This window comes from Mustelus asterias, chromosome 13, assembly GCF_964213995.1.
Source record: "Mustelus asterias chromosome 13, sMusAst1.hap1.1, whole genome shotgun sequence".
NCBI classification, from domain to species: domain Eukaryota; kingdom Metazoa; phylum Chordata; class Chondrichthyes; order Carcharhiniformes; family Triakidae; genus Mustelus; species Mustelus asterias.
The window spans coordinates 50,876,598-50,889,050 of NC_135813.1; the positions used below are offsets into that span (position 1 = coordinate 50,876,598).

The window sequence follows — 12,453 nt, forward strand, 5'->3', positions numbered from 1 at the left end:
GAGGTCATGCTGCAACTGTACAAGACTCTGGTGCGGCCGTACTTGGAGTATTGCGTACAGTTCTGGTCGCCGCATTATAGGAAAGATGTGGAAGTGTTGGAAAGGGTGCAGAGGAGATTTACCAGGGTGTTGCCTGGTATGGTGGGAAGATCGTATGAGGGGCTTGAGGTTGTTTTCGTTAGAGAGAAGAAGGTTAAGAGGTGACTTAATAGAGGCATACAAGATGATCAGAGGGTGGACAGTGAGAGCCTTTTTCCTCGGATGGTGTTGGCTAACATGAGGGAACATAGCTTTAAATTGAGGGGTGAGAGATATAGGACAGATGTTAGAGGTAGGCTCTTTACTCAGAGAGTAGTAAGGGCATGGAATGCCCTGCCTGCAGCAATAGTGGACTCGTCAACATTGGGAGCATTCAAATGGTTATTGGATAAACATATGGATGATATTGGAATAGTGTAGATTAGAGGGGCTTTAGATTGGTTTCACTGGTCAGCGCAACATTGAGGGCCGAAGGGCCTGTACTGCACTGTTATGTTCTATGTTCTATGTACACCACTACACCACATCTCATGTACACCACTACACCACCCTCATGGGAGGTTAGTTAGGAAGGTTCAGTCGCTGGGTATACATGGGGAGGTAGTAAATTGGATAAGACACTGGCTCAATGGAAGAAGCCAGAGAGTGGTTGTGGAGGATTGCTTCTCTGAGTGGAGGCCTGTGACTAGTGGTGTGCCGCAGGGATCGGTGTTGGGTCCATTGTTGTTTGTCATCTATATCAATGATCTGGATGATAATGTGGTAAATTGGATCAGCAAGTTTGCCGATGATACAAAGATTGGAGGTCTAGTGGACAGTGAGGAAGGTTTTCAAAGCTTGCAGAGGGATTTGGACCAACTAGAAAAATGGGCTGAAAAATGGCAAATGGAATTTAACGCAGACAAGTGTGAGATATTGCACTTTGGAAGGACAAACCAAAGTAGAACGTACAGGGTAAATGGTAGGACTCTGAAGAGTGCAGTTGAACAGAGGGATCTGGGAATACAGGTACAGAGTTCCCTAAAAGTGACGTCACAGGTGGATAGGGTCGTAAAGAGTGCCTTTGGTACATTGGCCTTTATAAATCGGAGTATCGAGTATAAAAGTTGGAGTGTTATGGTAAGGTTATATAAGGCATTGGTGAGGCCGAATTTGGAGTATTGTGTACAGTTTTGGTCACCTAGTTACAGGAAGGATGTAAATCAGATTGAAAGGGATAGGATTTATAGTTATTTGGAGAGTAATGAATTGATAGGTGATAGTCAGCATGGTTTTGTGGCAGGTAGGTCGTGCCTTACTAACCTTATTGAGTTTTTTGAGAAAGTGACCAAGGAGGTGGATGGGGGCAAGGCAGTGGACGTGGTATATATGGATTTTAGTAAGGCGTTTGATAAGGTTCACCATGGTAGGCTTCTGCAGAAAATGCAGATGTATGGGATTGGGGGTGATCTAGGAAATTGGATCAGGAATTGGCTAGCGGATAGGAAACAGAGGGTGGTGGTTGATAGTAAATATTCATCATGGAGTGCGGTTACAAGTGGTGTACCTCAGGGATCTGTTTTGGGGCCACTGCTGTTTGTAATATTTATTAATGATCTGGATGAGGGTATAGTTGGGTGGATTAGCAAATTTGCTGATGACACCAAAGTCGGTGGTGTGGTAGACAGTGAGGAAGGGTGTCGTAGTTTGCAGGAAGACTTAGACAGGTTGCAAAGTTGGGCCGAGAGGTGGCGGATGGAGTTTAATGCGGAGAAGTGTGAGGTAATTCACTTTGGTAGGAATAACAGATGTGTTGAGTATAGGGCTAACGGGAGGACTTTGAATAGTGTGGAGGAGCAGAGGGATCTAGGTGTATGTGTGCATAGATCCCTGAAAGTTGGGAATCAAGTAGATAAGGTTGTTAAGAAGGCATATGGTGTCTTGGCGTTTATTGGTAGGGGGATTGAATTTAGGAGTCGTAGCGTTATGTTGCAACTGTACACAACTCTGGTGCGGCCGCACTTGGAGTACTGTGTGCAGTTCTGGTCCCCACATTACAGGAAGGATGTGGAGGCTTTGGAGAGGGTGCAGAGGAGGTTTACCAGGATGTTGCCTGGTATGGAGGGGAGATCCTATGAGGAGAGGCTGAGGGATTTGGGATTGTTTTCGCTGGAAAGGCGGCGGCTAAGAGGGGATCTTATTGAAACATATAAGATGATTAGAGGTTTAGATAGGGTGGATAGTGATAGCCTTTTTCCTCTGATGGAGAAATCCAGCACGAGGGGGCATGGCTTTAAATTGAGGGGGGGTAGTTATAGAACCGATGTCAGGGGTAGGTTCTTTACCCAGAGGGTGGTGAGGGATTGGAATGCCCTGCCAGCATCAGTAGTAAATGCGCCTAGTTTGGGGGCGTTTAAGAGATCCGTAGATAGGTTCATGGACGAAAAGAAATTGGTTTAGGTTGGAGGGTCACAGTTTTTTTTTAACTGGTCGGTGCAACATCGTGGGCCGAAGGGCCTGTTCTGCGCTGTAATGTTCTATGTTCTATGTTCTATGAAAGAGTGCAGAGAAGGTTCACAAGGATGTTGCCAGGACTTGAGAAGCTGAGTTACAGAGAGAGATTGAATAGGTTGGGACTTTATTCCCTGGAGCGTAGAAGATTGAGGGGAGAATTGATAGAGGTGTATAAGATTTTGATGGGTATAGATAGAGTGAATGCAAGCAGGCTTTTTCCGCTGAGGCTAGGGGAGAAAAAAACCAGAGGGCATGGGTTAAGGGTGAAAGGAGAAAAGTTTAAAGGGAATATTAGGGGGGCTTCTTCACGCAGAGAGTGGTGGGAGTGTGGAATGAGCTGCCGGATAAAGTGGTAAATGCTTTTAACACTTTTAACATTTAAGAAAAACTTGGACGGGTTCATGGATGAGAGGGGTGTGGAGGGATATGGTCCAAGTGCAGGTCAGTGGGACTAGGCATAAAATGGTTCGGCACAGACAAGAAGGGCCAAAAGGCCTGTTTCTGAGCTGTAATTTTCTATGGTTCTATGGTTCTATCTCCCGCTCATTTTGCCTTGCTAAATTCTTTAATGTGCCCAGGATATTGTAAGCTTCTTCTCAGCCACACTTTGATGTTCTTTATTTGTGCAGTGTGTGCAGACCCTTCAGCCAGCCCCAAGAAAGATATCTTCGTTCCCTCCAGTGTCACCCTCAGAATTCAGTGTTGTCTGTGACAACATGTTGCAGGGGTTGGGCCGATACCTCCGCTGTCTTGGTGTGGATGTGAAGATTCTGGAGAATGAGGATGATCACAGGAAGGCTGCAGAGGTGAGACAGAGCTTTGAGTGAATGGTGGTTGGGGGGGGGGGCGCAGAGGGTTGGGAGGATGTTAATGGGAAAGAGAAAGGAGAAAAGGAGAGTGTAGGAGTGAGGGGGTAGAGTAAGGGAGAAGGTAAGGGTGGTGAGGAATGAGGCAGAGGGGAGAGATGGTGAGGGGAGGTGAAAGGGGGAGTAAGAGAGCCTGAAGGAAAGGGCAAGAATGAGGGAAGAGGGAAGAGCGTGAGAATGAGGCAAGAGAGGGTGAGGAGGGAGGAGAGGTGATTGGGGAAGGGGGAAGGTGAGAGGGGTAGGAAAGTGAGGGTGAAGGAGAGAGGAATGAGAGTGGGAAAAGGAAAGTGTGAAGGGGAGGCAAGAGAGGGTGAGGGAGGGGAGAAAGGGTGGAGGGGACAGAGGTAAGGGAGAGGGAAGAGAGGGTGAGGGAAGGGAGGGACGGGAGAGAGGGTGACTGGGGAAATTGAGAGAGGGTTGAGGGAAGGGAGAGAGTGAAGGGAAGACGAGAGTACGGGGAAGGGGAGTGTGGGAGAGGGAAGTGAGGAGGGACAGGGTGTGGAGAAAGGGTGAAAACAGAGAGAGAGGATGAGGGGGGAATTGGGAGAATGAGAGGGGAACTGGCTAAAGGGAGGGTATGGATGTAATTTAATCCCTCCTGTTTCCAAATGAGTGACACATTAAATCACTGTGTAGATTAAGGTTGATAGCAGAACTCGATATTAATTGTCTATGTGGGAGTCAATGAGTGATGGTCTCTCTCGTGCATCAAGGCTTTGATTGTTGATCTGATGCTCAGGTTCTGATTATGCATCACTGCATAGCCTTCACTGTGGTTCCAGTGTAAGAGAACTTAAATGCAAGAGATTAAATGCTAAATTGCCCCTTAGTGTCAGGGGGACTAGTTCGGGTAAATGCATGGGGTTATGGGGATAGGGCTTGGGTGGGATTGTGATCGGTGCAGGCTCGATGGGCTGAATAGGCTCCTTCTGTGCTCTCTGATTCTATGATTTCTATTCAAGGACATTCATCCTTTAATCATTAAAGTAGATTAAATCTGGCCATTAATCTCATTGCTGTTCATGAGAGCTTGCTATGTACAAACTGGATGCTGTATTTTCTATATTTCAAAGAACAAAGAACAATACAGCACAGGAACAGGCCCTTCGGCCCTCCAAGCCCGTGCCGCTCCCTGGTCCAACCAGACCATTCTTTTGTATCCCTCCATTCCCACTCCGTTCATATGGCTATCTAGATAAGTCTTAAACGTTCCCAGTGTGTCCGCCCCCACCACCTTGCCTGGCAGCGCATTCCAGGCCCCCACGACCCTCTGTGTAAAATATGTCCTTCTGATATCTGTGTTTAAACCTCCCCCCCTTCACCTTAAACCTATGACCCCTCGTGAACGTCACCACCGACCTGGGGAAAAGCTTCCCACCGTTCACCCTATCTATGCCTTTCATAATTTTATACACCTCTATTAAGTCTCCCCTCATCCTCCGTCTTTCCAGGGAGAACAACCCCAGTTTACCCAATCTCTCCTCATAACTAAGCCCCTCCATACCAGGCAACATCCTGGTAAACCTCCTCTGTACTCTCTCCAAAGCCTCCACGTCCTTCTGGTAGTGTGGCGACCAGAACTGGACGCAGTACTCCAAATGCGGCCGAACCAACGTTCTATACATCTGCAACATCAGACCCCAACTTTTATACTCTATGCCCCGTCCTATAAAGGCAAGCATGCCATATGCCTTCTTCACCACCTTCTCCACCTGTGACGTCACCTTCAAGGATCTGTGGACTTGCACACCCAGGTCCCTCTGCGTATCTACACCCTTTATGGTTCTGCCATTTATCGTATAGCTCCCCCGTACGTTAGTTCTACCAAAATGCATCACTTCGCATTTTTCAGGATTGAACTCCATCTGCCATTTCTTTGCCCAAATTTCCAGCCTATCTATATATCCTTCTGTAGCTTCTGACAATGCTCCTCACTATCTGCAAGTCCTGCCAATTTTGTGTCATCCGCAAACTTACTGATCACCCCAGTTACACCTTCTTCCAGATCGTTTATATGAATCACAAACAGCAGAGGTCCCAATACAGAGCCCTGCGGAACACCACTAGTCACAGGCCTCCAGCCGGAAAAAGACCCTTCCACTACCACCCTCTGTCTTCTGTGACCAAGCCAGTTCTCCACCCATCTAGCCACTTCCCCCTTTATCCCATGAGATCCAACCTTTTTCACCAGCCTACCATGAGGGACTTTGTCAAACGCTTTACTAAAGTCCATATAGACGACATCCATGGCCCTTCCCTCATCAACCATTCTAGTCACTTCTTCAAAAAACTCCACCAGGTTAGTGAGGCATGACCTCCCTCTCACAAAACCATGCTGACTATCGTGAATGAGTTTATTCCTTTCTAAATGCGCATACATCCTATCTCTAAGAATCTTCTCCAACAACTTCCCCACCACGGACATTAAGCTCACCGGTCTATAATTACCCGGGTTATCCTTCCTACCCTTCTTAAATAACGGGACCACATTAGCTATCCTCCAATCCTCTGGGACCTCACCTGCGTCCAGTGACGAGACAAAGATTTGCGTCAGAGGCCCAGCGATTTCATCTCTCATCTCCCTGAGCAGCCTTGGATAGATTCCATCAGGCCCTGGGGATTTGTCAGTCTTTATATTCTCTAACAAACCTAACACTTCCTCCCTTGTAATGGAGATTTTCTCCAACAGTTCAACACTCCCCTCCGAGACACTCCCAGTCAACACATCCCTCTCCCTTTCATTCGTGACAATGCTTCAAAAGTACTTAACTGGCTGTGGAGTGCTTTGGGACGTCCTCAGATTGTTAATGTCTTAACGACTCAATGTTAATGTCAATGTCACTTTCTTTACAAGAAATAAGGCTTTCAGTTTCATAGAATCATAGAAACCTACCGTGCTGAAGGAGGCTACTCGGCCCATTGAGCCTGCACCAACAACAATCCCACCCAGGCCCTATCCCCATAACCCCTCGTATTTATAGAACATAGAAAAAATACAGCACAAATAGGCCCTTCGGCCCACAAGTTGCGCCGGCCATGTCCGTACCTACCTAGGCTTATATATAGGCTTACCTATAACCCTCAATCCTATTAAGTCCCATGTACTCATCCAGAAGTCTCTTAAAAGACCCCATCGAGTTTGCCTCCACCACCACTGACAGCAGCCGATTCCACTCACCCACCACCCTCTGAGTGAAAAACGTACCCCTGACATCTCCTCTGTACCTACTCCCCAGCACCTTAAACCTGTGTCCTCTCGTAGCAGCCGTTTCAGCCCTGAGAATCCACCCGATCTGTACCTCTCAACATCTTGTACACCTCTTTCAGGTCACCTCTCATCCTTCGTCTCTCCAAGGAAAAAAGACCGAGCTCCCTCAGCCTATCCTCACAAGGCATGCCAACCAATCCAGGCAACATCCTTCTAAATCTTCTCTGCACCCTTTCAATCATTTCCACATCCCTCCTGTAATGAGGTGACCAGAACTGAGCACAGTACTCGATGTGGGGTCTGACGAGGGTCTTATAAAGCTGCATCATTATCTCCAGACTCCTAAACTCAATCCCTTGATTGATGAAGGCCAGCACACCATACGCCTTCTTAACCACCTCCTCTACTTGCGAGGCCGATTTAAGAGTCCTATGGACCTGGACCCCAAGGTCCTTCTGATCCTCTACACTGCTAAGAGTCTTACCCTTGATATTATACTCCTTCAACCCATTTGACCTGCCAAAATGGACCACTACACATTTATCCAGGTTGAAGTCCATCTGCCACTTCTCCGCCCAGTCTTGCATCCTATCTATGTCACGCTGTAGCTTCTGACATCCCTCCAAACTATCCACAACACCACCAACCTTCGTGTCGTCTGCAAACTTACCAACCCATCCCTCCACTTCCTCATCCAGGTCATTTATGAAAATGACAAACAGCAAGGGTCCCAGAACAGATCCCTGGGGCACTCCACTGGTGACCGACCTCCATTCAGAAAAAGACCCGTCTACAACCACTTGCCTACAACCACTTGCCTTCTGCAGGCAAGCCAGTTCTGAATCCACAAGGCAACAGCCCCTTGGATCCCATGCCCTCTCACTTTCTCGAGAAGTCTTGCATGGGGGACCTTATCGAACGCCTTGCTGAAGTCCATGTAAACCACATCTACCGCTTTTCCTTCGTCAATGTGTTTAGTCACATTTTCAAAGAACTCCACCAGGCTCGTAAGGCACGATTTGCCTTTGACAAAGCCGTGCTGACTACTTTTGAGCATACTAAACTTCTCTGAATGTTCATAAATCCTGTCCCTCAGGATCTTCTCCATCAACTTACCAACCACTGAGGTTAGACTCACCGGTCGGTAATTTCTTGGGCTATCCCTATTCCCTCTCTTGAATATAGGAACCACATCCGCAATCCTCCGGAACCTCTCCCGTCTCCATCGACGACGCAAAGATCATCGCCAGAGGCTCTGCAATCTCTTCCCTCGCCTCCCACAGTAACCTGGGGTACATCCCATCCAGTCCCAGCGACTTGTCTATCTTGATGCTATTCAAAATTTCCAACACATCCTCTTTCTTCATTTCCACATACTCAATCTCTTCAGTCCGCCTCAATCCTGTAGTACAACCACCCAGGTCTTTTTCCACCATGAATACCGAGGTAAAATATTCATTAAGCACCTCTGCTATTTCTTCCGGTTCTGTACAGACTATCTCACCTTCATCTTTTATAGGTCCTATTCCTTCACATCTCATCCTTTTACTCTTCACATATTTATAGAACGCCTTGGGGTTCTCCTTAATCTTACCTGCCAAGGCCTTCTCGTGACCCCTTCTGGCTCTCCTAATTTCTTTCTTAAGTCCCTTCCTATAAGCCGTATACTCATCTAGATCCCTATCATCGCCTAGCTCTCTGAACCTTTTGTACGCTTTCCTTTTCTTTTTGACTAGGTCCAGCGCAGCTTCCGTGCACCACGGTTCCTGTAACCTACCAACACCTCCCTGTCTCATCGGAACGTTGTCATGCAGAACTCCAGACAAACATTCCTTGAAAATCTGCCAACTTACTTCAGTACTTTTCCTCGAGAATGCCTCCTTCCAATTTCCCCTCTAATCTCCTGGCTGATGGCTTCATATTTCCCCTTACTCCAGATAAACACTTTCCTAGCTTGCCTGATCCTATCTCTTTCCAATGCTAGTGTAAAGGAGATAGAGTTCTGATCACTACCCCCAAGATGCTCCCCCACTGAGAGATCTGACACCTGTCCAGGCTCATTAGCCAGTACCAGATCGGGTACAGCTTCTCCTCTTGTAGGCTTATCCACATGCTGTGTCAGGAAAGCTTCCTGAACACACCTAACAAACTCCTCCCCATTCAAACCCCTTACCCTAGGGATATTCCAATTGATGTTTGGGAAATTAAAGTCTTCCATCACGACAACCCTGTTATTCCTACATCTCTCCAGGATCTGTTTCCCTATCTGCTCCTCAACATCCTTGTTACTATTGGGCGGCCTGTAAAAAACACCCGGCAAAGTTATCCACCCCTTTCCGCTCCGAACTACCACCCACAGAGACTCCGTAGACTATCCCTCCACATCTTCCACCTTCTCTACAGCTGTGACACTATCCCTGATCAGCAGTGCCACTCCCCCCCCCTCCCCCCCCCCCTCTCTTTTGCCTCCCTCTCTGTCCTTTCTGAAACATCTGAAACCCGGCACCTGAAGTATTCAGTCCTGTCCCTGTCCCCAAGTCTCTTTAATGGCCACCACATCACACTTCCAAGCATCGATCCACACTCTAAGCTCATCCACTTTATTCACTACACTCCTGGCATTAAAATAGACACATCTCAAACCTTTGGTCTGAGCTTTTCCCTTCTCCATCACCTGTCTATTCTCCCTCTTACACTATCTACAATCCTTCTCCCTTTGCAGGCTAACCTCCTTGCTATCAGTCACCTCATCACGATTCTCTCCCCCCAACCTTTCTAGTTTTAAGTCTCCCCACTAGCCTTAGCCAGCCTTCCTGCCAGGATATTGGTCCCCCTGGGATTCAAGTGCCACCCGTCTTTTTTGTATAGGTCACACCTTCCCCTAAAGAGGTCCCAATGATGCCTGCCCCCCGCTCCAGTCCCTCAGCCACACAGTCATCCTCCACCTCACTCCATTCCTGCTCTCACTTTCCCATGGCACAGGCAGCAATCCTGAGATTACTACCTTTTCATGACCCCTTCCATCTTCCTACCTATGTCAGCAGTACCAATATGTACCACGACCTCTGGCTCCTCTCCCTCCCACCTCAGGATATCTGGGACGCGATCAGAGACATCCCGGATCCCGGCACCAGGGAGGCAGAGCACCATCCGAGACTCCCGTCTGCCTCTGCAAAATACCTGTCCAACCTCCTTACTGTCGATTCCCCGATTAATACTGCCTTCCTCCTCCTTTCCTTAGCCCTCTGAGTTACAGGGCCGGACTCTGCTCCAGAGACACGGCCACTGCTGCTTGCCCCCGGTGGGCTGTCCCCCCCAGCAGTACTCAGACAGGAGTACTTATTGTGAAGGGGCACATCCACTGGGGTGCTCTCTATCACCCGAGCTTTCCCCTTCCTGGACGTTACCCCCTTGTCTGCCTGCCGTGGCCCTGGTGTGACCACCTGCTGATAGCTCCTGTCTCTCACCCCCTCATTTTCCCTAACAAGACGAAGATCCTCGAGCTGCAGTTCCAGTTCTCTAACACGGTCCCGTAGGAACCGCAGCTCAATACACCCATCACAGATATGGACGTCCGGGAGGCCAGGAGCCTCCAGGACCTCCCACATCCTACATTGGGAACAACAAGCAGGGTTTGTTGGAGCTGAGTGTCTCTGGGATTGAATTTGGAGTTGAGTGTCTCTAGGATTGAGTTTGGAGTTGATTGTGCGATTATATGTATTAGAATTGAGTGTTTCTGGGATTGCGCTTGGAGTTGAGTGTCTCTGGGGTTGCGTTTGGAGTTGAGTGTCTCTGGGATGGAGTTTGGAGTTGAGTGCCTCTGGGATTGCGTTTGTTGGAGTTGAGTGCCTCCGGGATTGGGTTTGTTGGAATTGAAGGTCTCCCGGATTGGGTTCGTTGGAGTTGCATGACTCCGTGACTGGGTAGTTGTAGTTGAGTGTCTCTGAAATTGGGTTTGGAGTTGTGTGTCTTCTCGATTGAGTTTGGTGTTGAATTTGTCTGGGATTGAGTTTGGCATTGAGTGCGTCTGGGATTGAGTTTGGAGTTGAGTGTCTCGGGGATTGAGTTTGGAGTTGAGTGCCTCTGGGATTGAGTTTGGAGTTGAGTGCCTCTGGGATTGAGTTTGGAGTTGAGTGCCTCTGGGATTGAGTTTGGAGTTGAGTGCCTCTGGGATTGAGTTTGGAGTTGAGTGTCTCTGGGATTGAGTTTGGAGTTGAGTGTCTCTGGGATTGAGTTTGGAGTTGAGTCTCTCTGGGATTGAGTTTGGAGTTGATTGTCTGTGCGATTATATGTATTAAAGTTGAATGTCTCTGGGATTGCATTCAGAGTTGAGTGTCTGTGGGATTGAGTTTGTTGGAGTTGAGTGCCTCCGGGATTGGGTTTGTTGGAATTGAATGTCTCCCGGATTGGGTTCGTTGGAGTTGGATGACTCCGTGACTGGGTAGTTGTCGTTGAGTGTCTCTGAAATTGGGTTTGGAGTTGTGTGTCTCTGGGATTGAGTTTGGAGTTGAGTGTCTCTGGGATTGAGTTTGGAGTTGAGTGTCTCTGGGATTGAGTTTGGAGTTGAGTGTCTCTGGGACTCAGTTTGGAGTTGAGTGTCTCTGGGATTCAGTTTGGAGTTGAGTGTCTCTGGGATTCAGTTTGGAGTTGAGTGTCTCTGGGATTCAGTTTGGAGTTGAGTGTCTCTGGGATTCAGTTTGGAGTTGAGTGTCTCTGGGATTCAGTTTGGAGTTGAGTGTCTCTGGGATTCAGTTTGGAGTTGAGTGTCTCTGGGATTCAGTTTGGAGTTGATTGTCTGTGCGATTATATGTATTAAAGTTGAGTGTCTCTGGGATTGCATTTGGAGTTGTGTGTCTGTGGGATTGTGTTTGGAATTGAGTGTCTCTGGGATGGAGTTTGTCGGAATTGAGTGTTTCTAGTTTTGCTTTTGTTGGAATTGAGTTTCTCCGGGATAGGGTTTGTTGGAGTTGAGTGTCTCGGGATTGAGTTTGGAGGTGAGTGCCTCCGGGATTGAGTTTGGAGGTGAGTGCCTCCGGGATTGAGTTTGGAGGTGAGTGCCTCCGGGATTGAGTTTGGAGGTGAGTGCCTCCGGGATTGAGTTTGGAGGTGAGCGCCTCCGGGATTGAGTTTGGAGGTGAGTGCCTCCGGGATTGAGTTTGGAGGTGAGTGCCTCCGGGATTGAGTTTGGAGGTGAGTGCCTCCGGGATTGAGTTTGGAGGTGAGTGCCTCCGGGATTGAGTTTGGAGGTGAGTGCCTCCGGGATTGAGTTTGGAGGTGAGTGCCTCCGGGATTGAGTTTGGAGGTGAGTGCCTCCGGGATTGAGTTTGGAGGTGAGTGCCTCCGGGATTGAGTTTGGAGGTGAGTGCCTCCGGGATTGAGTTTGGAGGTGAGTGCCTCCGGGATTGAGTTTGGAGTTGAGTGCCTCCGGGATTGAGTTTGGAGGTGAGTGCCTCCGGGATTGAGTTTGGAGGTGAGTGCCTCCGGGATTGAGTTTGGAGGTGAGTGCCTCCGGGATTGAGTTTGGAGGTGAGTGCCTCCGGGATTGAGTTTGGAGGTGAGTGCCTCCGGGATTGAGTTTGGAGGTGAGTGCCTCCGGGATTGAGTTTGGAGGTGAGTGCCTCCGGGATTGAGTTTGGAGGTGAGTGCCTCCGGGATTGAGTTTGGAGGTGAGTGCCTCCGGGATTGAGTTTGGAGGTGAGTGCCTCCGGGATTGAGTTTGGAGGTGAGTGCCTCCGGGATTGAGTTTGGAGGTGAGTGCCTCCGGGATTGAGTTTGGAGGTGAGTGCCTCCGGGATTGAGTTTGGAGGTGAGTGCCTCCGGGATTGAGTTTGGAGGTGAGTGCCTCCG

At 48.6% G+C, this 12,453-nt stretch overlaps 1 protein-coding gene across 9 annotated transcripts in view; it reads left to right on the forward strand.

Annotated features, from left to right (window-relative positions):
- exd3 (exonuclease 3'-5' domain containing 3) overlaps nt 1-12,453 on the forward strand; it is a 637,814-nt gene that overhangs the window by 390,475 nt on the left and 234,886 nt on the right. For 8 of the 9 annotated variants that reach the window (XM_078226739.1, XM_078226741.1, XM_078226746.1 and 5 more), the window contains one exon: nt 3,162-3,338. The exons of the other annotated variant lie outside the window; for it this stretch is intronic. In XM_078226739.1, the coding sequence (XP_078082865.1) occupies nt 3,162-3,338 (177 nt within the window). The remainder of the gene's footprint in view (nt 1-3,161; nt 3,339-12,453) is intronic. 9 annotated transcript variants of the gene reach the window in all.